Source organism: Schistocerca gregaria, chromosome 4, assembly GCF_023897955.1.
Source record: "Schistocerca gregaria isolate iqSchGreg1 chromosome 4, iqSchGreg1.2, whole genome shotgun sequence".
NCBI lineage: Eukaryota > Metazoa > Arthropoda > Insecta > Orthoptera > Acrididae > Schistocerca > Schistocerca gregaria.
Window position 1 is genome coordinate 315,622,470 of NC_064923.1, and position 26,071 is coordinate 315,648,540.

The window sequence follows — 26,071 nt, forward strand, 5'->3', positions numbered from 1 at the left end:
GATGCCCTGTGTATTCCTTCATCATTCTATAAAAGAGGTTGATGAAATGATCAGTTTCAATCGTCTCATGGAATCATTAGATCGTTGTTTAATGAAACACTAACATCATTTATCTTCCGTCATTTTAAAAACAAAAGTGTTCAAAGAGAAAAACCTTTTTTTTTTATTCTGAAGTTTAGTTGGGCACTAATATCGATAGTAGTGAGCGCTCGATGGTGTGGAGTGGGGGGGGGGGGGGTGAGGGATAATGGTCTCAGAACTGCTGGGAACCACTGATCTACGCTATCAGAACAACTGACACTAATGGCAGTTTGATTTTACGCACGCAACGGCCTCATCGGCCAACATCAGAACTAATTAACTCGGAAACGGCGCAAGCCACATAATTTTTTCGGGGCAATTAGTTCTCAGTTCAACGTACCCTGCAACACCATTACAAGCATTTGAGACTTTTTCTGACTCCCGTGTTTATAGCAGCACCCAGAAGTTAAAAAAGAAGGAAGTGGGAAGAAAAAAATGTTAATTATCCTCATGATATCGCTGTAAATTGGGAAAGTCTACTTTATTTACAGGAACTGAGCACTATCTGCACGATATAGACATTGGACGCATAGCTGAAGCAAAACAATGCATTAGATGTTTGATGTGTCAGTCAGAGTTTGAACCTCCGTTGTGGGCAGAGTGCAGCATCTAAAAATTATAACTTAATACTGCAGACGTGCTCTGTGGGTCCTGCTGAAGTGTACAGGATCATTCAGACAGACCAGACTGATACCGCGTTTCGCAGCTGAGTATTCTGCGAACCACCATCCCAGGGCTTTGGCGAAAGTTCCATGATACACGAAGTCTTAAGGTAGTACACTGATTAAAACGTAGAATTTATCATATTCTGTGTAGTGACGTTATATAATCAAAACTTTGTCCATAATAAATACGAATCTTCTGTTACTGAGCCAATGAACTTGTTTTTACAATGGAAAAAACTGAAGCTGATAAACCCTGACCAAATTTGTTATCCTTGCTCTGGATTGTGATTCCTTTCACTAGGAAATGGAAAAGCTATCACAGCACGACGTATTTAGTTATCACGTGATTAAATAGTAGTGGTCCCAATGTTGGTCCCAATGTTAATGCACTAAATACATCTCACATAATTTTATTCCGCGAATCAAACATCCAAGCCGCCGTGGGGATTGAACAGTGGAAAAACATTGTATGTAGTGACGAAGCGAGGTGCACAATGTGGCGATCCGATGGCAGGGTGTGGGTATGGCGAATGCCTGATGAACGTCATCTGCCTAGTGTGTACTGCCAACAGTAAAGTTCGGTGGCAGTGGCGTTATGGTGTGGTCGTGTTTCTCATGGAGGGGCTTGCACCCCTTGTTGTTTTGCGTGACACTATCACAACACAGGCCTACATGGATGTTTTAAGCACCTTCTTGCTTCCCACTGTTGAAGAGCAATTCGGGGATGGCAGTTGCGTCTTTCAACACGATCGAGCAACTGTTCATAATGCACGACCTGTGGCGGAGTGGTTGCACGGCAGTAACATCTCTGTAATGGCCTACACAGAGTCCCGACGTGAATCCTATAGGACACCTTTGAATGTTTTGCAACAGCGACTTCGCGCCAGGCCTCACCGACCGACGTCGATACCTCTCCTCAGTGCAGCACTCCGTGAACAATGGGCTGCCATTCCCCAGGAAACCTTCCAGCACCTGATTGAACGTATAGCTGCGAGAGTGGAAGCTATCATTAAGGTTAAGGGTGGACCAATACCATATTGAATTCCAGCATTACCGATGGAGGGCGCCACGAACTTCTAAGTCATTTTCAGCCTGGCGTTCGGCTACTTTTGATCACATAGTGTATCTGTAGCAAAAGGAAGTATCGAGACAGGATTTTTGATGCTTGAGTGTTCCGTCCGTTCTTGGTAGAATATTTTATAGATTATGAATTAAACATACGCAACACTGGTATAATATTGTACAATATTTATTATTTTTTACACGAATTGGTTTTCGGCTGTTACTCCATCATCAGTTACAGAGCTGAAACTGGTTAGTGTAACAAATAACAAATGTTATAATCTAATACGCCAGTTTTGTGTGTGTTTCCTTCATAATAGGAGTTTTAAGTCCGAGAAGTAGGTGAAACACAGTATATCTGTACAAAAGTTGAACACGTCCGTTTCAAGTTTTTATAGACACTGATGAGCCATAACACAATGGCCACCTGAGTAATGGCTTGTTTGTCCATCTTTTGAACTAATACATCACTGTTTCTGCGTACCATGGATCCGAAAGTTTGTTGGTAGGTGTGTGCAGGTATGTGGCACTAGATGTCTACACACACGTCATGTAATTCGCGTGTATTACGGGTCTCTGATTGGTGTGCGCGGTAACTGCTCCCGATAGCGACGCAGATAGGTTCCATAGAATTTAGGTTTGGCGAATCTGGTCGCCGAGACATCAATGTGAGCTCGCTATTAACGCTCCTCAAACCACTATACCAAGACACGGACAATTGTAAGGCTGAAAAATGACATCGCCGTCGGGGAAGACATCAAGCATGAATGGGTGCGAGTGGTTCGCAGTTATCAGCGTATCTTCGATTAGTACCACAGGTCCCATGAAAACATAGTAGAACGTTTCTCAAAGTATAATGCTACTCCCACCAGCCTGCGCCAGTGGTATGAAGAACGTTTCGAGCCCCCGGTCACCTCCGTGACGGCGTTTGTGGAGATGGCTGTCGACCTATTGTAGCAAAAATGTGATTCACCCGAAGAGCCGACACGTTTCAGTTGATCGACGGACGCAACCCAATGATCCATGCCTATTGCAATCGTAATTGACGATTTCTTTGGGTCAACACATGAAGTCGTAGGGGCGGTCTGCGAAACACTTGTGCGTGCACCAGCATTGGTTTCTTTCGGCAGAGATGCCACAGATCACCATCTGTCCTATTTTGCGGAGCAGTCAAGCCTCCGAACCCCACGTTCTGTGAAGTGGCGTCCAAGCATTTAGCCCCTAGTGGTAGTTTCACTGTCCTTCTACCTCTTTCCGTGAATGCTCACGACAGTAGCACGTGAACATTCGGCCAGCTCGTTCACAAGTTCGTCATAATAATAAATATCTCCCCTTTTTAAAGTCGCTTATCTCAATGCATTTACACATTTGCAGCCCATATCTTTGCTAGGGTGATCTCCGTCCGTAAGTGCTCCGTTTACATAGTTTTTTACCGCGTCACATGTCGGTAACGCCACCAGGCGGCATCCAAGATCGCGGTGCGCAGTGGTCATAATGTTTTGGCTTATCAGTATATCATGAATGAGTGTACTGTCTGGCACAGCTTATGACTGAAGATGTAATTCATATTGGTATGTGACAACAGTGACGAATTCATGGGTTTTATTACCTAACGCCAATGATTTTATATCTCCTAATATGATGTTATAACTGCTCTTATAAGCCTGATGATGGTCTACACACACTGTTCACTTGGTGATCCTGTTAACTTGTTTTCTTCATCACCCACATTACAAAACCGCAATCTAAATTACCAATGTTAGCCTGTAACGGAACAGTACGCCATTTCCTTAAAGATGCATTACTGTGATGCGTTTCCATAGTTTCCAAATTGGCTCCATATCTTTCAAAATAATTCTTGGCTCGTATTAAGAGTTGATTTCAAATACCCGCTCCACCCGATTATACTCGTAGCTACACTTTCTTGTTTCATCAAACATTACATACATTCATAACAGAAATATACACAAATATAGACAATATACAGAATAAATTTTTATAGTTTGCTGGCGGATTTATAATACAGAAAATATTTCACACAATAAAATGAGGAAAAAAAATAAGACACTACTCAGAAAACTCGTAATTAAAGACAAATGTACATAAGAATTCTCCTTTGTATATTGATCAAGAGAAGCCATATAACACATCTGCCACGACGAAATACATCCATGTGCGAAGAGTTTCAAGCCTCAGAACAGCTGACTGGACGCCAGTCGGGCACCAGTGTATGCCCTGCTCACACTGGTGCAGAGCCGACTGAATGAGCGTGTTATTCGTCAATGAATCCCGTTTCCGTTTGCAGATTCATTCACTTCGCACACTCGTCTGGAAGGGAAATTATAGCTCGTCTGATAATGAGAACATAATTGATGTGGGCCAGTTTACTGACATCTTTGGAGGTATCGTGGTTATGGGCTTATGAAGTTTCACACGTTTTTCGGTAGGTGGAGTCGTACTGTTAACACCCAGGGCAACAGTAACTACATGTGTGTTATTTCATAAGTGGATTTCAGATTTCTGCTTCATAAGCCGTAATGCTTGTACACATTTAGCTGATCTGTTGGACGAATTTTCCGCCGGTAAATATATCCACTGCACTGGCTGGTCAGCGTAATTTACAGATCTGAATCCTGCAGACTTGAACATACATGGAATGCACTGTGTAGTTGAACTGCAGTCCGTCTTTCATACTCCCGTACAGAACTTTCTGAGGGACGCCATGGAATTACCAATTCAGTTCGCGATCCATTTCACAGGGGCGAAGTCACGCCACTCCAGCCTTATATGGACACTGCCGTAAGCCAAATTTCTCTTCACTTTGTACTGTAGTCCATTCCTGCAATGTGTTTGAAAAATGTGCTCTCATTCCTTGAATTATACTTTCCGACAATAGCGAGGAATGATCAATTCACCACATCCCCATTAAATCGGTTCATTAACAATCATGATACATTTTTTGTGTGAAATCTTATGGGACTTACCTGCTAAGGTCATCAGTCCCTAAGCTTACACACTACTTAACCTAAATTATCCTAAGGACAAACACACACACACCCATGCCCGAGGGAGGACTCGAACCTCCGCCGAGACCAGCCGAACAGTCCATGATTGCAGCGCCTCAGACCGCTCGGGTAATCCCACGCGGCGATGATATATGAGCTCGTGTGATTTGTATTATCCGCTCTTCTCGGCATCAACTCAAAGGAGTAGCAACATTTTCTAAGGTGCCCAGGGAGCGTCCTCTATCGCTCAACGAGTGTTTTCGTGTGACCGGTCAGGTCACTACTGTCCACACACCTACAGCCACTGTGCAATGTATAGAGGCGGACAGTTCGTTCCCAGTACCGTCGAATTTTAAACTTTTAAAATTTTAAAATTCACCTTATCGATTTTCCTTCCTATTCCACTCGCTTGTTGAACGAGGAAAAACGACAGTGTCTACGTCTCCATATGCGCCCTAACCTCTGTTATGTTATTCTCATGATAGCTACGCGAGATGTATGACAGAAACAGCAGACGGGTTGAAGAGTCTCCCTCGAATAAAGGTTTTCTAAATTTACCCATTGCAAGAATAAGTTAAATTTTTGCCAAATATACCCATATTTGTTCTCCAAGTGTTTCTGTCACATTTTCATAAGAGCTATTCCGACCTGTAACGGTGCTATCTGCATGTCCCTGCAGGCCGGGGTGGCCGAGGGGTTCTAGACGCTACAGCCTGGAATCGCGCAACCGCTACGGTCGCAGGTTCGCATCCTGCCTCGGTCATGTATGTGTGTGATGTCCTTAGGTTAGTTAGCTTTAAGTATTTTTAAGTTCTAGGGGACTGATGACCTTAGAAGTTAAGTCCAATAGTGCTCAGAGCCATTTGAACCATTTTTTTTTTTTGTATGTCCCGGAATTCTTCCAGATCTGTTCTCTTACCTACTTGATAAGGACGAGACGCCCAATCTTACAGCTGTATTCTGCATTGTCCAGTCACATTAAAGAGACCAACCGACAAAAGCCTTTAGCAGTGCGGACCGCTACAAGACATTCACTTGGAGAATGAATGAAGTTCTGAAAGGTACCTTCAGAGGTGTGTAACCATAGCGACCCCTGTGCCGTGGCCAGCTGCGGTAGGTTTCTCGGTTGAGGATCCAAGGCGTGAAAAGCCCAATAGAGGTGTTTTCACAGATTCTCAATTCGGTGTTAATCCGGGGAGTTCGGTGTCCGGGGTAGTACGGTTAACTCATCCTGCTGCTCTTCGAACCGCGCACGTACACTGTGAGCCGGTGACACGTTTAATTGTCCTGCTGGTATATGTCATCGTGCCGAGAAAAAACAAACCACGTATTGGGGTGGACATGGTCACCAAGGGTAGAACCATACTTTTGTTGATGCACTGTGCCTTTCAGAATGGCTAGATCGCCTGGGAAATGCCTCTAAAACGCTCCCCAGACCATAAACCCCTCCTCGACCTCGACAGTTCTGACGATTGTTGCGGGGGTTTCACACCTTACACTCCAACGAGCATCTGTGACCTGAAAAGGCCACCTGTCGCCACTTAGAGGACATCCAGTTGTGGTATGGTTGTGCAAATTCCATCGTTCGTTGCCTATGAACAGCAGTCAGAATGGGTACATGAATCAGACACCTGCTTACAGAGGCCTATATGCAGCTACGTTCTCTGGACGGTCGTTGAGGAGACGTTGTTGGTCGCCCCTTGGTTCATTTGGGCAGTCTGTTGCTCAACAGTTGCACATCTATTCGCCCGTAAACGTCTCCACAGCCGTCGTTCAGCCCTGTCATCTATGGCCCTTGGTGCGCCATAGTTTCCTCGACAGCGGTTTTGGATAGCACCATACACGGTATGCTTTAACCACGATGGCGCGCGAACAGTTTACAGACTTAGCCGTTTCGGAAATGCTTTCACCTTTGGCCCGACAACCAGTGACCACTCTCGTTTGGACGTCAGGTAAGTAGCCCCGTTTCCGCATTACGACAAAGAGTGCATTGTTTTCCGCGTCCCCCCTTTTGGCGGTGGTCACTGTACCGTGTGACTGTACCGTGTAGAATTGGTCACACTTTTATGCAATTTCCTTTACAGATGCATTGCACTTTCGCATAACTCTTCCATCAAACCAGCCTTCTACTCTCTTTCCCTAATACAGATTTCACGTGGTCGTAAAATTTCATATCGCTTCTTCGTATGACAACTAGATACTTGTACCACGTGACGTGCTGAACATGTTCATCACCAATCTTGTAGTCGGATATCTCCACGACCTTTACCTTTGTTGTAAGCATTATTTTCTATTTATGAACATTTAAAGAAAGCTGTCAGTCACTACAGCAAGTGAAAATTTTGTACAAGTCTTTATGCGAGTGCTTGCGATTGTCCAAGGGCGATACTTTCCTGTACGTCACAGTGTCGTCAGCGAATAATTTTACTGTACTGCTGATTCTGTCTGATAAGTCATCTATATGTACACCAGGGATCCTATTACGCGTCCTTGTGACATGCCCAGTGTTACATTCGTTTCCGAGGAACATTTCGTCGTCCTCCATGATAGCGTACAAAGTTCTTTTAGTATAACATTCAGCGATCCAACCATATATCTGCGAAGATACTCCGTATTATCATATCAAATTGAGCAGTCGGCGACGCAATACAGCTTCGCACACCTTCCCGAGCACTAGAAGAAATCAGGCTATCTGTTCACCCACATCTACTGTTTGCAAGATGTTGCGTATGAATTAAGCCAGTCGTGTTTCAGACGAGTGGTTTTTCTCGGATCTGCGTTGCTTCTTAGGGGAGTGTAATTTCCTTCAGGAACGTTGTATTGTTAGAACTTAGAATATGTGCTAGGACACTGTGTACTTTGTGACCACGATACCCATTGCAAGCTGATGTTGAACCCTCGCATATCTCTGTTCGGATATTGGGAATTATGTTCAGCAACAGTATGAATAGAGCGGTACGGAACCTGTTACTGATAATCTGCGTCGGTCTCGTAGGAAATAAGTGCCAATCTGACTACAAAGTAGCGCTCATTGAGTTAATATTGTCAAGAGGAATCCAGTAAACACTTTCGTGCCTCTCAAAAACACACGACATGTGCTCCACAAGGTTGTGCTATAGTGATCCAAATGATTACCCTGTGCGCCATTGTGTGGGTACGAGGTTTCCCTGATATTTTGTAGTCAATGTTTGGAAATAAGTAATTTCGTTGAGTCGAGGTGAAATGTCGCTCTAATTTTGAATATAAATGAACAAAATTTATTAGTAGAATTATATGCGTTTTTATTACGTTCAGAATATAAAGTATTAGTTATTATGTAAGATCGTTTATTTTGAAAGATATGGAGCCAATTTGGAAACTGTGGAAACGCATCACAGTAATGCATCTTTAAGGAAATGGCGTACTGTTCCGTTACAGGCTAACATTGGTAATGTAGATTGCGGTTTTGTAATGCGGGTGATGAAGAAAACCAGTTAACAGAATCACCAAGTGAACAGTGTGTGTATACCATCTTGAGGCTTATAAGAGCAGTTATAACATCATATTAGGAGATATAAAATCATTGGCGTTAGGTAATAAAACCCATGAATTCGTCACTGTTGTCACATACCAATATGAATTACATCTTCAGTCATAAGCTGTACCAGACAGTACACTCATTCATGATATACTGATAAGCCAAAACATTATGACCACTGCGCACCGCGATCTTGGATGCCACCTGGTGGCGTTACCGGCGCGTGACAACTATGTAAATGGAGCACTTCCAGACGGAGATCACCCTAGCAAAGATATGGGCTGCAAATGTGTAAATGCATTGAGATAAGCGACTTTAAAAAGGGGAGATATTTATTATTATGACGAACTTGTGAACGAGCTGGCCGAATGTTCACGTGCTACTGTCGTGAGCATTCACGGAAAGAGGTAGAAGGACAGTGAAACTACCACTAGGGGCTAAATGCTTGGACGCCACTTCACAGAACGTGGGGTTCGGAGGCTTGACTGCTCCGCAAAATAGGACAGATGGTGATCTGTGGCATCTCTGCCGAAAGAAACCAATGCTGGTGCACGCACAAGTGTTTCGCAGACCGCCCCTACGACTTCATGTGTTGACCCAAAGAAATCGTCAATTACGATTGCAATAGGCATGAATCATTGGGTTTCGTCCGTCGATCAATTGAAACGTGTTGGCTCTTCGGGTGAATCACATTTTTGATAGACTAGGTCGACAGTCTTCTCCACAAACGCCGTCACGGAGGTGAACGGGGGCTCGAAACATTCTTCACGCCACTGACGCAGGCTGGTGGGAGTAGCATTATACTTTGAGAAACATTCTCCTATGTTTGCATGGGACATGTGGTAGTAATCGAAGATACGCTGACAACTGCGAACCACCCGCACCCATTCATGCTTGATGTCTTCCCCGACGGCGATGTCATTTTTCAGCAATATATTTCTCCGTGTATTTTATTATTTGCATGAGGCATTCCGCCTGGTCTTCGTGCCGTTACAAGAGAGTTGAAGGCGTACTTGGAGTCTTGCCTGGTAAAGTGGTCTAAGGCGGCAAAGGGTCTTCTGCGGCAGCCAGACTGTCAAGCAACACCAACGACTAAAAGTTTATATGTCTGTGTGGAAAAAAAAAAAAAAAAAAACGCTTGTTATTCGTTACCCAGAAGGTGTCCTGCAACAAGATACCGATCTAATATGTGTTGTATTTGAAGACGCTATAAAAGCTTTAAAAGATCGAAGTTGCCAAGTCCTGGTTTTTAGTAAAAATTATTATTCTACTGATAAGAAGAATATTTAACAAGTCGGCGGTTCGCAGACTACTCGGAGCTCAAGCTCACAACGAGGTAACGAACCCTCGCGCCATATTGTTTGATATTCAAGAAATTCGAGCAGAAAATGAGTTATTTGTAAGGAATGACATTTTTATCGTTGGGGGATCTACATATTCGTACACACAAACATAGCCAGCGATTACGGGCCATGCAGACCACGCGCTGCCTCCACAAACTGCCTCCACTGCTTTCTGGTTTGTGTTCGGTTTCTCCAGGCGTCTTCAACCTCATGGTTGCCAGGTCCTTCGCCGGGTCGTCCATCCAGCGCTGCCTTGGTCGTTTTATGGAGCGTCTGGTGTTTAGTTTCCCCTCAAGTGCTTCCTTCAGCTAATTTTCTTGTGATATACGGGCTACATAGCCCACTCACTAAATTCTTTTGCTCTTCATCTCTGTAGGCTTGTTGGTTGTTGCATCAACAGGTAGGTTCCCTCTTTCTCCATTCTTATTTATCTAAAATGGGTCCCCATGTCTTCCCCATTACTCTTCCTTCAAATATTAGTTGTTTTTCCTTCTCTCGTTTAGTCATGCTCCAGATTTCTGAACCACATATGACTGCCAGGAATATCACTGTGTTATATGCCTCGCAACAGCCGCTGCCGGTCCTAAACCCGGCTGAAGGAGGAGGTTTGGGCATTTATTGCTGAACTAAAGCATTATGCTACCTCTAAAGTCTCAGTTAAAGGAGAAAAGGCATAGGGGTTTATGTCTTCGCCGAGAGATATGCTGGGTTATCAGAAACAGTCAGAAATACTTTTTACGGTTTTGCAAGATAGGCTGTTTTGAGAAATTGTTGTTAGCAAAAACATTCGATATGTCGTGCCGTTTCCGAGTTATTGAGCATCGAAATCAGGCAATCACGTCGTTGAGCGTGCGAATCCAAGCACATGTACACGCTAAAATGGGGCAATGCACAGACATCTGTGGGTTCGTGAGTTACCATTTGTTCAGACTCTCGTTACCATTTAAAATGAGCGCCTTTCGGATGTGATAAATTTTAGCTATGTGAGCAAAAGCTACGTTTGTTCGGTTGGAGGAAACCAAACGATGACCACCATTGGTGCACTACCTCTAGCAGGCCGCTTAAATTTGAGCACACAACGATCTGATTGATTACCTTCAACACTAATTAAATCGGAAACAGCGCAACCTATATAATTTTTTATTAACATTTATTTCTCACCACGTCCTATCCTGCAACACCCTTATAAGTTTGTGGGTATCGGAGCAACATATACACGCCATAGACACGTCAACAGCTATACAAACATGAACATATGCATAATGCAAAACATGGAATAATTAAATGAAAAGTAAACCAAAGAACAACTACACTAATACAGCTTGAATTTGCCACTGCACGAGACTTTTATTCGCCACTTTGCATTTGGGAGAGCAAAACGTCACTACAAGTTTTTCATGCTATTTCTGACCGACCTGCTTAGTCTACACTTACACATATCTCCAGCGAAGTTATGACGAGTTCTGACCTCGTTTCAAATCAAAACACGCCACTTTTCAAGCTAAACCTGAGCGAAGACAACGTTTCTCCAATGGTCTCTAGTCCATTCTGATGGTGATATCATGCAAAATCTTCCTCATTTGACGAGCAGTGAATGATCCACACTTGACTGGACGCCTCACACGTATACTACGACCACGAAGCCTTTTGGCCTTTGCAGTAGAAAATATTCCTCTGGTAGCTGTAGTAGCGTGAAACCCAAGTTGCATATCTGGACCGCTTTTCAGATATCGATAGCAATAGCTCGTTGGGTATCTGATCGTTTGATTATGATTAAAATCTCATTTGTTCTGTAACTTAAATTTTCGCATGTTAAAAGTTGCTTCTGATGCAATATATCGCAGCTTTCAAATACTGCATACGACTGCTTGCTACTGCTTGTATTTTTTTCATATCAATCAATTTTTAGGTACTGTACGAGTTGTCGTCGAATGATTGAACTTTTAGCTTTTCATTCCTTCTTATAAATAATGCCGAACTTTGCTAACATTCATTAACAGTTAGAAGAACTTCATTTTATTCACACTGGGGTAATAGGCTTTGTGGAGGCGACGTGAAATAACTGCACCGCTTTATTTTAGGCATTTACTTACTCACAGGTTATTGCAGTAATGAAGCTATCTCAGTCGAAGCAGAAACTTATAATACTTAGTTTCTGAAGTCTAGATTCCCACACAATATCATATTTTAATTAAGTGGATAAATAAAATATCTGTGAAAAGGAACACATATTACTTTTCACACATGTGTCCTAGTCAAAACCTAATTCTTGATTCATATTCGTTACACAAAATACTATAAGACGAAAAGAATAACATTATGTTCAGTGTCTACGGTATTATTTACGTTTCTAGCGCTACTTTACGCCAACCCAGTTCAGCAAATATAAATTTGATTTGCCTATGTGTAGAGTATGTGTACGTGAAGGAAAGCCATTTTTATTCCATAGCACTGAACCGAGTAAATTAGGTTTCAGCCTAAGTTAACAGTAAATGAGTTAAGAATCGTGTGGTCATTATGACATATATAAAGTGTGTACATATGAAAAGGAAACTGCAGTTATATGTAAAGCAGTGTTAACAACAATACTATAATTACAGACCATGTGAAACACTACAATTATACATAATTCCCATTGGCACTGATACACTGATCCCAGCGCTTAGGAAGGGGGGTGGGTGACTTCAGTGTAGGAACTCCTGGGTTGTTAACGGATCCAGTCTTGCACACTGTCTTGCACTTCCTTGTCACAGGTGAACCTCTAACCTTCCGGAGACTGTTTTAAGAGGTGGAAGATATACGACTAACAGCGAAAGATTTCAGGGCTGTAAGGAAAAGGTTCCAGATCCCCTCATCGAAATTTTTGAAGGAGCTCGATGGTCATCTTGGCCACCTGTGGCCTAGCTTTGTTCTAGAGAAGCACTATTCCATTCCAGAGTTTGCACCCACGCTTTCTGTTGCTTCCCTTTTTACAACGCGTTGCAGTACTGCTAGGTATTAAATGTTGCACCGCGTGTAGTCAGTCAATGAGTAGAAAAAGAAACTGAGCATCACTTTTTAGGCCCTTCTGGCAGAGTGGGTTCTTTTAGACGAGAGGGGCGGGATTCTGTCACTCCATGCTTATCCATTTGGAGCCAACTTGTCATAATGTGAGCAATGAAATCCATTCCTTGCTCCACGTACCTCAGATAGGTCAGGCAACAGCCATTGTCGCCATCTTCCGGTTCTCTGAAAGATGCTTGGGCACCCATTGAGCACAAACTTCGCCATAGCGAAGCTTCTCGTGGATTATGTGACGTGCAGTTCCTTTGCATATTAACAGTTGAACATCAGTGTCACTAATGGTGGTCCGAGAGTTCGTACGTATGAGCTCCTCCACAGAAGAAATCGTAACAGTGTTGGGGACAACGTGTCCCTGGTCAGAGCGTTGCATGTCCTTGATGTTTGCACGTCCTACCTCTTAATGCTGGCACGAGTAGGATATTCTGCGCCATGGGAGACACTGCTCTCCACACACCTCTTTCATCCTGCGAAAAATTTGCGAAGCATACTCCCCTTCTTCACAAAGAAACTTGATAACCACTCTTTGTGCTGTTCTGGAGGATTCTATCAAGCAACGAACTGCAAAAACAACTCCCGAGAAATGAAAGTATTTCTACGAAGCCATTAACTGTACTTGTGCATCTGGGAATACCATCAAGCCATCTCTCGGCCAACGCATTCACTATTGCGATTACGTACAACGCCGCTACAGCGAGGTATGCTTTTCAATAGGACATACCTTACAGTTCTTTTGAGGATCTAACAGTGACATGACAAGCAATAGATTAAAAGAAGAGGCCTTAGCTGAAAGTTTTCCGATACAGGTAGAGATGCAAGACACACTTATTACGTTTATAGCTATCAATGTATAATCGTGCAATACATACTTAATGTTGCCATTACTAACTTCAGTCATATTTAATTTTTCGTACTTTATACAATGTAGGCTTTCATGGTATTGTCTTCACTTAAAACTTCCGGGCTGATAGGCCGTGTCAATGTATAAAACTCTCCCCAGACGTTTCGTCTCCGACTGCGCGAGACATCCTCCGAGGTAAAAAAAATGTTATCGTCTATTTATGTCTGGATGAAAGAAATAAAAACTAAATATTACGAAAAGGTTTCCATTTAATTTATTCATTGGTCACATTACAAAGAAACAACTTCAGAACTTGTAAGTATGGCGTGTACCTGTATCCTTAGAATACCGCCGGCCGGAGTGGCTGAGCGGTTCTAGGCGCTACAATGTGGAACCGCGTGACCGCTACTGTTGCAGGTTCGAATCCTGCCTCGGGCATGGAAGTGTGTGATGTCCTTATGTTAGTTAGTTTTAAGTAGTTCTAAATTATAGGGGACTGATGACCTCAGAAGTGAAGTCCCATAGTGCTCAGAGCCATTTTAACCTTAGAGTACCCGACTAGATGAAACGTTGAAAACATACGAATATCCACGAAAGACGTGGACTTGTCGATCTACTTATTTATAGCCATGGGGCCTTGAAATACTTGAAAATAAACAAATAAATAAAACAAAAAATACCCTTAGGTATTGTTCCTGGGCGGGCTGCTGGGACTACTGGTCTAGAGTGGATGACGGCTCGAGGCCGGGGGGCGCTGCTCTGCTTCCAGGAAGATACAGCTTCGCGTGGCGAGGAAGACGCGCTTCTCTTGCACTGCTGCCACGCACGCTAGTCAGGGAAACGCCAGCTCAGCTGGCCTCACCGAGCGAGGTGGTGCAGTGGTTAGCACACTGAACTCCCGTTGGGGAATACGACGGTTCAAACCCGCATTCGCCCATCCTGATTTTGGTTTTCCGAGACTTCCCTAAAACACTTCAGTCAAATTCCCGGATGGTTTCTTTGAAAGGGCACGGCTGACTTCCTTCCCTAATTCGATGGGACTGATGACCTCGCTATTTGGTCCCCTCCCGCAAATCAACCAACCAAATAACCAATCACGCGGCCTCTTTGCTGCTTCCTCTTGCCTATCACCCACTACCGCTGGCAACCCCTTGTCTACCACTGCCAATCTCTCCTGCCTCCACTTCCCACATCGTATGGTTATTACACGAACGTAAGCTTTCGCTATCGGAACACGTTGCGGTAAGATTCTTGTGGATGTGTGACCGCTTAATGATACAGTAAAATTACCGACGTTTCGGCTACTGTTGCAGGTAACCTCAATCAGGGTGACTGCTTAGTGATTAGTGGTTGCTACTATACACTATTGTGTCATACACTATTGTGTCATTATCGTTCCAGCTGGTAGTCCAAGCACACGGTATTAGTTGACATTATCATGGTGTCAAATGTTAATTTGAGGAGTAACAGGGTTAGGGAAGCAATAGTATGTATATTTATTATTCCATTCACGTCACGAGAGTGGACAGTGGGTTAGCAACCGCTAAACAAACAAATGATACCTACAAATCATTCTGTATAGGCCTACATGCTCTCTGTTTCAGTTTTTCTACATGTCCTGTGATTCTTCTCTTAGTTTAAATATGTGTTTCAGGCTAAATAAAATACTTTTAAATTAGAGCCCTATGCGTTTCCGTTCATGTACTTCTGAGGTATCTTCAGTAGCCTGTAACTCACTAATTTAATTTAATATGTTTAATAGATATAATTTCAAATATCTAATAAAATATTAAATTCCAGTTACGTAACACAGACCACCGAGTTTCATTAAAAATGGAACGATGCACACACACACACACACACACACACACACACACACACACAAAGACAGATCTTATGCAAAAGAAAAATCGCACTTCGTAGCAATCAAAGGTAACAAATCTAGATCAAATACATCTTTCGAAATATTTAACGCAACTTTAAAATGAAAGCAACTACAGCCGAAATTCTACATGTTAAATAAAAAGTATTTCGCTCGGGCTGTTAAAGTCCTTAACTGAAAGATCACAACGGTTTCGCATTCTTAAAATGCATCATCAGGTGATCTATACATTGGAGGAATAACATATTTACTCTTTGGAATAACCAATTCTTAAGAAATAAGTGATCATACTCATATAAGGGCTCTAAGCCTAGTATACTTACACTATCTTTTAATTCATTGTAGCATACAGGAAAAACAATATGAAGTATACTAGCTTTAGCGGCCTTACGGGATTATAACGACTTATTTTTAAAAATTCGCTATTCCGAAGAGTAAATTGTTATTCCTCTAATGTACAGATCACTTGACGATGTATTTTTAAGAGTGCGAAATAGCTCGTTAACTTTCAATAAAGGGGAAGACGAAATTTTTGACATAAACATTATATGAGTTTCAGTCTGAACGTTAATTATCCAGTTTCACGATTTACTATAACAATATTGTGACAAATATGTCGTTTGTGAAAAATGAGGGTAGTAGAGGCTGGTAATACTGTGTGTATAAACCCCTCATGGGTACCAGCTGCCGCGCGGGATTAGCCGAGCGGTCAAGGGCGCTGCAGTCATGGACTGTGCGGCTGTTCCTAGAGGAGGTACGAGTCCTCCCTCGGGCATGGGTGTGTGTGTGTTTGTCCTTAGGATAATTTAGGTTAAGTAGTGTGTTAAAAATGGTTCAAATGGCTCTGACCACTATGGGATTGAACATCTGAGGTCATCAGTCCCGTAGGACTTAGAACTACTTAAACCTAACTAACCTAAGGACATCACACACAGCCATGCCCGAGGCAGGATTCGAACCTGCGACCGTAGCAGTCGCGCGGTTCCGGACTGAAGCGCCTAGAACCGCTCGGTCAAGGCGGCCGGCTAATTAGTGTGTAAGCTTAGGGACTGATGGCCTTAGAAGTTAAGTCCCATAAGATTTCACACACATTTGAACACTTCTTGGTACCAGCTCGGTGCGAGCCTTTCTATTTGATGCCACTTGGGCTGCTTGTATATCAGTTTAGCTGCATGTTTGATCAACTGGATTCTCCAATGTTCTAATGCGCTAATGAGGATTCGATTTACTCTGGAAAAAAAATTAGTTCCAGTTTTGGCCACCATGAGCAAACTTGGAGCTGTGAATGCTAAAAAATGTACAGAAATGTTTCCATATGTGTTGGGTACGGGTCCTAGGAAAAAAGGTCAAACAAATGAGAAAGGCGCCGTGTTGATGTTATTAGTAACCGCCATTTAAACAATTTGTTCAGTATGAACACTGGAGACATCGGGAACGTAATGCATCCGTAAAACGACGTGATCAACCGTTTCTCTCAGGAGATCCAGTGGCACGTGAGCAACGTATCCCTGTTCAAAAAATGGTGTCAATGGCTCTGAGCACTATGGGACTCAACTTCTGAGGTCATCAGTCCCATAGCACTTAGAACTACTTAAACCTAACCAACCTAAGGACATCACACGCAGCCATACCCGAGGCAGGATTCGAACCTGCGACCGTAGCCGTCGCGCGGTTCCAGACTGTAGCGCCTAGAACCGCTCGGCCCATATTCCTGGATACTGGCCTTCAGATCGGGTAGAGACCGCACGGGTCGCTGGTAAACGCGTTCTTTTAGATATCCCCAGAGGCAAAAGTCACTTGGATTCAGATCAAGTGACCTTTGAGACCGTGCAGCTGGAAAAATCTCTTGAGACAACTCGTACATGAGAAGTTGCTTTAAGCAGATCCTTCACTGGGTAAGTGACATGAGGTATTGCCCCAGCTTGCCTGAAAGTAGTAGTGGTTGTCACACAGCTGTAGTCTGCGTATCAGGAATTACGTGCTGTTCAAAGAGGTGTCGAAAACGCGCAGACGTCACGGTACGTCTGATAGGTCCTCTGGGTGTATTCTCTTGTAAGAAGAACAGACCGAAAATAAAGGCGCATGCACGGCACACAGTCACATACGGCGACTGCAAAGGCTCTTCGTGCGCGACATACGGTTTAACAGTATTCCAGATGCGGCAGTTCTGTGTATTCACTGCATCCGATGCGGCATAAAATATACCTTGTCACTCCAAGAATGTTTCCCGACCACATGTCATCCACGCCAGAAACTGAAGAGCAAATTCAAAACGTTCTGCGGATCAGGATGTTTCAGTTGCTACGCCGTCTGAATCCTGTACTGGTACCGGTGTAAAATAGACCGCAAAACCTTCCGTGTTGTTGGCCGTGGGATTGAGAGTTCTCGTGACCCTGGAAGAGCGCTGGCACTATACGGGGCACGTGATGCATTGTCAGTTACAGCAACAGCGACCTCGTCAATAACTGTCACTAGGATAGAACGCGTTCCTGTCCCAGGGGTCACACCAAGCTCTCGCGTGTTTTGGAATTTCATAATCTTCTTATTTATACCTTTCAAGGAGATCCGGTCTCTCCTCAGACCTTGCAGTCGGGCATACTCTCTCAGTGGTGCACTGTAACTTCTGCCGTTCACATAAAGCAGTTTCATTAACAGCGCACGGTCTCTCTTTTCGATAACTATACTGTTCACTCACGTGATGGCTTGTCAAATGACAGCGTGGATGTCATACTGTCATACAAACAGTGTACAGCGCCAGATTAGCACCTGATGGCCAAAATTGGAACTAATTTTTTCCGCATTATCATATCTGTCAAGTTTCGCTGTCTACGATAATGACAGTCCACGCTGTACCTCCGTCAGTAGCTGCACTTTTAATTATAACCACCTGGTAATTATTTAAGACGAAAATTATAAATGCAAATTTATCTGGTAGCTGGAGTATCAACCAATATTGAGATGTGATGAAGTATTTGTGTACTTCAGGAGGGCGATGGTATTTGAGTTGCAATGAATCCATGACGGTGGTAAATGAAAAAAGTCAACATACAACGCATGACCACCAAGCTCGTTCGCAACACCAAACACGCAAGCTACGACATCTACGGGAACGCCACTGCTTCACGCAGAAGATGCGGATAAAAATCTTTACTTAATTGAAAACTATATAAATTTACTTGACGTTGAATAATACAACCGATCAATGGGACTGAAAAAAAACCCTATGATAGCCGTTTCTTAGAAGTTTATCAACCATGAAATACACAGAAGACGATTAAATTGTCATGTACGTAGGATGTGGCAATGTCTCGCCTGTTTAATAGTGCCTAAAAATCTTTTTAAATAGTATCATATCTTTGGATACTACTATCTCTATCTTTCGTCTTTGCGTATTGTATGAAATCTTTGGTGCATCTCCTTGTTGTCACCGTGATGAAAGTGCCCACTTTAACGTACAAACACTACGTATAGCTTCGCTGCTATATCTGCTACGTATTTTTAGTGCAAGAATCTGGCTATAATGGATACCGAAGCAGGTGAGTAATTAATATGTTGAACATAATTCGTCAGATCTTATGGTGATATTTTCTGAAAATAAAACCGGCTCTAACTGCGCTCCAACCGGTGGTTCTAAACATTTTTATTAGCGTGATCGTCCACTTATTGTTCGAAGATGATGTAAATGTCAGATTCGTTGAGTAAATAAATATGTTTGTGGCTGGAGGTATTTATATTTCCTCGTTTTCTTGTATTGCTGGAGTACCTTGCGAGGCCTTCTTACGCGTCCTGATTTTATGGACTGTAAGGTTTTCTTTTCTGAGTCGAGTGAACGCGCGGCAGTTAATTTTTTTAGCTTGTTAATGAACGGATGTCATGTACGTAAAAATATCATTTATGTGTTGGATCGTAACAAACTGCGTTGTCATTAAGATACCACTTATTTGGTGCAAAAATGGGTTGTAGTTGTCACTTCTTATTTCCCTTAATTGTGTTGCGCTATTATGTGTACAAACGCAAATAGCGAGTGCGGTATTGGGTTAATTATTTTCTTTTATTTATTTATTGAGAGAGGATCGTTAAGTCATTCGTAACTTTCGAACGTTCTGGTGTTTACATCCAATGCACCGCAAATGCAATAGGTATTTAATAATGGCGACGAGAGTTTGCATGAAGACTCGAAAACTATTAACCTGTAACTATGACTCCTAAAGGAGCTTTACTTGGTTCTTGCTTGAGTAATTTATCGTATGCTGTTCATTCTTGATTGAGGCTCTGCTGTGGTTTACAGAGATTACTTGTTTCTATTTCACATCATTAAAAAAAATTGCGGTAGAACGGGCAGGCGTCGCTGCATGTTGTAAACTGTGTAATAAGTTTAATTAAAGTGCTGCATTGCGTATACGTCTGTCACTAATCTTATTTGATGGTGTCTAGCGCACTGAACTACAGATCAGTTTTTGTGTAGTGTCCAGCCAACGTTATGTAATTACATATGTGTCTTCTCTAATGCTAGGTAACGGTTTGGAAACTTTTGCCACTGAGCCACACCATCTTTTTGATCTGTGGCCAGATTTAGTTTTCCACTCTGAATCGTGTGCTTCCGTTCATCAGTATTTCGGTGACCATACACACAACACCGAAATATCAAAGGCAGTGGGAGTGAAGTGTCCGGATAATAGGTCGGCACAGTCCTTCAAAGAAATGTGCATGATCGTAGAACGTTGTCTATTTCCGATGTTGCGAAATTTTCTAATCAGATTACACTTAAACAACGAGAATTAGCCTACAGATAAAGAATAATTTTTTGTCGGGAATGACTCCATTTTCGAAATCTGGCCTACGTTAAACAAACCTTTCATTTTCTTTAACGCATACAGCGTTCAAAAATTTCAAAACAGCCTCCGCATAGTGTCCGCCAAAATCGTTACAAAATTTTTATCGTCTGTGCTAAAAGACAAGCTCCATTGTATCATAAAATACAGCTAGTATGTACTAAATATGTATATTACACTACTATAGTGATTTCCACTGTTAACGACCAGACTAGTAGGAAACTGGCGGCAACTCGTTCGTGCACTGTTGCACGCAGCTCTTCTCACAACGTATTATTGATCAAAAAGTATTAAATTTTCCGTCTCCAACCCTGTGGATCTGGGAGACATTGCCTGATCTTTAGACAACTGTAAGTTTTCCGCGAGATTTTGGGAACAGGGTGATTTCTTACCGTATCTGACATCAATCCCGAATAGTCACAGAATACTCATGTGGGGAAAACTTACACATCAGTAAGAATTTTGTCAAACTGCACGAAGGCAGGACATTCTTACAAAGGAACTGCACAATGAAGACTCCGTATCAGAATTGTACCTAATTTCTCGTTTTTTTTTTCATGTTTGGTGAAACAATCACTTGGTCAGTGGAACTGCCACTAAGAGCCTAGCTGTGGCGCGATCTTTCATACCCACGAATTAGAGTGGAAAAGATATTAAGCTGTTAAGTGGATCTGCGCACTTTTTTTGTCATCAGTCTACTGACTGGTTTGATGCGGCCCGCCACGAATTCCTTTCCTGTGCTAACCTCTTCATCTCAGAGTAGCACTTGCAACCTACGTCCTCAATTATTTGCTTGACGTATTCCAATCTCTGTCTTCCTCTACAGTTTTTGCCCTCTACAGCTCCCTCTAGTACCATGGAAGTCATTCCCTCATGTCTTAGGAGATGTCCTATCATCCTGTCCCTCCTCCTTATCAGTGTTTTCCACATATTCCTTTCCTCTCCGATTCTGCGTAGAACCTCCTAATCAGTCCACCCAATTTTCAACATTCGTCTGTAGCACCACATCTCAAATGCTTCGATTCTCTTCTGTTCCGGTTTCCCCACAGTCCATGTTTCACTACCATACAATGCTGTACTCCAGACGTACATCCTCAAATTTCTTCCTCAAACTAAGGCCGGTATTTGATATTAGTAGACTTCTTGGCCAGAAATGCCTTTTTTGCCAAAACGAGTCTGCTTTTGATGTCCTCCTTGCTCCGTCCGTCATTGGTTATTTTACTGCCTAGGTAGCAGAATTCCTTAACTTCATTGACTTCGTGACCATAAATCCTGATGAGTTTCTCGCTGTTCTCATTTCTACTACTTCTCATTACCTTCGTCTTTCTCCGATTTACTCTCAAACCATACTGTGTACTCATTAGACTGTTTATTCCGTTCAGCAGATCGTTTAATTCTTCTTCACTTTCACTCAGGATAGCAATGTCATCAGCGAATCGTATCATTGATATCCTTTCACCATGTATTTTAATTCCACTCTTGAACCTTTCTTTTATTTCCATCATTGCTTCCTCGATGTACAGATTGAAGAGTATGGGCGAAAGGGTACAGCCTTGTCTTGCACTTCGTTCTTGATCGTCCACTCTTGTTATTCCGTCTTGGTTGTTGTACATATTGTATATGACCCGTCTCTCCCTATAGCTTACCCCCTACTTTTTTCAGAATCTTGAACAGCTTGCACCATTTTATATTGTCGAACGCTTTTTCCAGGTCGACAAATCCTATGAACGTGTCTTGATTTTTCTTTAGCTTTGCTTCCATTATTAGCCGTAACGTCAGAATTGCCTCTCTCGTGCCTTTACTTTTCCTAAAACCAAACTGATCGTCACCTAGCGCATTCTCAATTTTCTTTTCTATTCTTCTGTATATTATTCTTGTAAGAGCTTCGATGCATGAGCTGTTAAACTGATTGTGCGATAATTCTCGCACTTGTCAGCTCTTGCCATCTTCGGAATTGTGTGGATGATGCTTTTCCGAAAGTCGGATGGTATGTCGCCAGACTCATATATTCTACACACCAACGTGAATAGTCGTTTTGTTGCCACTTCCCCTAATGATTTTAGAAATTCTGATGGAATGTTATCTATCCCTTCTGCCTTATTTGACCGTAAGTCCTCCAAAGCCCTTTTAAATTCCGATTCTAATACTGGATCCCCTATCTCTTCTAAATCGACTCCTGTTTCTTCTTCTATCACATCAGACAAATCTTCACCCTCATAGAGGCTTTCAATGTATTCTTTCCACCTATCTGCTCTCTCCTCTGCATTTAACAGTGGAATTCCCGTTGCACTCTTAATGTTACCACCGTTGCTTTTAATGTCATCAAAGGTTGTTTTGACTTTCCTGTATGCTGAGTCTGTCCTCCCGACAATCATATCTTTTCGATGTCTTCACATTTTTCCTGCAGCCATTTCGTCTTAGCTTCCCTGCACTTCCTATTTATTTCATTCCTCAGCCACTTGTATTTCTGTATTCCTGATTGTCCCGGAACATGTTTGTACTTCCTCCTTTCATCAATCAACTGAAGTATTTCTTCTGTTACCCATGGTTTCTTCGCAGCTACCTTCTTTGTGCCTATGTTTTCCTTCCCAACTTCTGTGATGGCCCTTTTTAGAGACGTCCATTCCTCTTCAACTGTGTTGCCTACTGCGCTATTCCTTATTGCTGTATCTATAGCGTTAGAGAACTTCAAACATATCTCTTCATTCCTTAGAACTTCCGTATCCCACTTCTTAGCGTACTGATTCTTCCTGACTAATGTCTTGAACTTCAGCGTACTCTTCATCACTACTATATTGTGATCTGAGTCTATATCTGCTCCTGGGTACGCCTTACAACCCAGTATCTGATTTCGGAATCTCTGTCTGACCATGATGTAATCTAATTGAAATCTTCCCGTATCTCCCGGCCTTTTCCAAGTATACCACCTCCTCTTGTGATTCTTGAACAGGGTATTAGCTATTACTAGCTGAAACTTGTTACGGAACTCAATTAGTCGTTCTCCTCTTTCATTCCTTGTCCCAAGCCCATATTCTCCTGTAACCTTTTCTTCTACTCCTTCCCCTACAACTGCATTCCAGTCGCCCATGACTATTAGATTTTCGTCCCCCTTTACATACTGCATTACCCTTTCAATATCCTCATACACTTTCTCTGTCTGTTCATCTTCAGCTTGCGACGTCGGCATGTATACCTGAACTATCGTTGTCGGCGTTGGTCTGCTGTCGATTCTGATTAGAACAACCTGTTCACTGAACTGTTCACAGTAACAGACCCTCTGCCCTACCTTCCTATTCATAACGAATCCTACACCTGTTATACCATTTTCTGCTGCTGTTGATATTACCCGATACTCATCTGACCAGAAATCCTTGTCTTCCTTCTACTTCACTTCACTGAACCCCTACTATATCTAGATTGAGCCTTTGCATTTCCTTTTCAGATTTTCTAGTTTTCCTACCACGTTCAAGCTTCTGACATTCCACGCCTCGACTCGTAGAACATTATCCTTTCGTTGATTATTCAATCTTTTTCTCATGGTAACCTCCCCCTTGGCAGTCCCCTCCCGGAAATCCGAATGGGGGACTAATCCGGAATCTTTTGCCAATGGAGAGATCATCATGACACTTCAACTACAGGCCACGTGTCCTGCGGATACACGTTACGTGTCTTTAATGCATTGGTTTCCATTGCCTTCTGCATCCTCATGTCGTTGATCATTGCTGATTCTTCCGCCTTTAGGGGCAATTTCCCACCCCTAGGACAAGAGTGCCCTGAACCTCTATCCGCTCCTCCGCCCTCTTTAAGGCCGTTGGCAGAATGAGGCTGACTTCTTATGCCGGAAGTCTTCGGCCGCCAATGCTGATAATTTATCAAAATTTAGGCAGTGGCGGGATCGAACCCGGGACCGAAAACGTTTTAATTATGTAATCAAAGACGCTACCCGTAGACCACGGGTACATGCGCGGTTTCTTGCCTTTAAGGAAATGATCTTTTTAAGATGGTGCCGTTTGTCTTGGAATCAGAAGCATTATATTTGTCTGAAAAATATTGTGCAGATTTTAACACCTGCAGTGACTAGATACCCGGTGCTTTCAAAGTGGTGTAGGGCGCATTTTTTCTTGTGTAGTGCACACTTCCTTGCCTTTACATTTTTCTATCAATGTTTCAAATGATTTGGCCCAGACTGAGGTTCATGCCACGCATAGTGTCGATGTAAAAAGCCGAACAAACTTCTATTTGTTTTGCAGACAAAATATTAAAGTGGAGTTTCACGTGCGAATTCGTTAAAGCTGTCCAAGTCGCCTGATGAAATATCCAGTTTAACGACGTGTACTAACAGGGACTGACAAAACCAGTACTGTACACAGTAAGCGACTGAGGCTGCTGCGTGGCACAAATTTTCTGCAGAAACGTTTTGAACTTTGTAACAGCACTGAACTGTTAGTTCCGTAACTACATGGCTTGACGCAGAAAGCGAGACAGGCAAACGTTACCCGATTTCGCCCTTCCTCTCTTGCGTGCCGGCTCGCTGCTCGCTGTGCGCTAACGGCATTCAGCAGAGCTATTCAGTCGCTGATGAGTGGTGACTGTCCATGTTACTGTCTTCAGTACGGTTCACACTAAATCGGGAGAGGATTATGGACACAATTTCTCCATGAAAACATGATTTATACTGCTAAACGAACGTTTTTCGTCGACCGTGGGCGTCGTATGGCAAAAAAAAAAAATCAGTAATTTTTTGTGCTCTCTCCATCTACACACAGAAAAAACGAAATATCGGATATATACAGAAAAATCAGTAAATGCATCTGACGACTCTTGGGAGACGCGCGGTATAGTACAGAAGTATACACAATCTGATATATTTGGTATTTGATAGAATAATCTAATAGTACTTCGAAATGAATTCACTGACTGAATAACTTGGCCTCAGCTCTGTTAGATACAGATGCACTACTTCTTGATGACAAGAAAATGTACAACGAACAAGGTCTCTAACCCGGATTTCCGCCTTATCGCGAGAGGTATCTTTAACCGAGCACGCCTCCCAGACCGACCCGGACTTTGTGACACTGTCAACATCCGTATACCATAGACTCATACATTGATTACTGTCTAGGAGACTGGTATGAAGATGTGGACAGTGACGTGGAAGTTTGGGTCGGTCCAGGAGGCGGGCGCGGATAGTCTAGTGGCTAAAGCGACCACTCGTGATAAGGCGAAAATCCGTGTTTGAGTCTCGGTCATTCAGATTTTCGTGTCACAAATAGGTAATATATCTATAGCTAACATAGATGAAGCAAAGTTATAGCCATTCAATAATTCAGATCGAAGTAATTTCGAACGGCGGTGTATCGTCAACAATCTGTTCATGCAGACTTGCAATAAATCTAATAGTACTTAAAGCATACATGCAAAAGCGACTCGGTTATGAGCTGGCCATATATACAATTTGTGCTGATAGTTCATTAAACGACGAATTGTTATAGTTCATCGGTTACAGATATGCTACCAGATGTTAGATAGTACGTGACTTTAACTTTTTTCGTTATATGCTTCTGCTGAATTTCAGGGACAGATCTTGAAAATACGATCGTACCGATGGGCATTGACCCAGTTACTAAAAAAAGGTTGCCTATAGAGAATGTTTAAGAAGCAGGCGAAGTATAATGGGGGATTGAATTAAGGCATAACATTTGTGAAAACTGCATGAAAGCAAGATCAGATTGTTTCATGGCTCATAGGACCACATAGAAATAAACTGGTTCTGTAATAGCCCA

At 42.7% G+C, this 26,071-nt stretch overlaps 1 protein-coding gene across 2 annotated transcripts in view; it reads left to right on the forward strand.

Annotated features, from left to right (window-relative positions):
- Positions 1-26,071, forward strand: part of LOC126266959 (GTP cyclohydrolase 1) — a 463,436-nt gene that overhangs the window by 293,704 nt on the left and 143,661 nt on the right. The window contains exon 1 of one of the 2 annotated variants that reach the window (XM_049971680.1): positions 18,797-18,992. The exons of the other annotated variant lie outside the window; for it this stretch is intronic. Within the exon in view, the coding sequence (XP_049827637.1) occupies positions 18,977-18,992 (16 nt within the window). The 5' untranslated portion in view covers positions 18,797-18,976. Of the gene's footprint in view, positions 1-18,796; positions 18,993-26,071 lie in introns of those variants that run through there. 2 annotated transcript variants of the gene reach the window in all.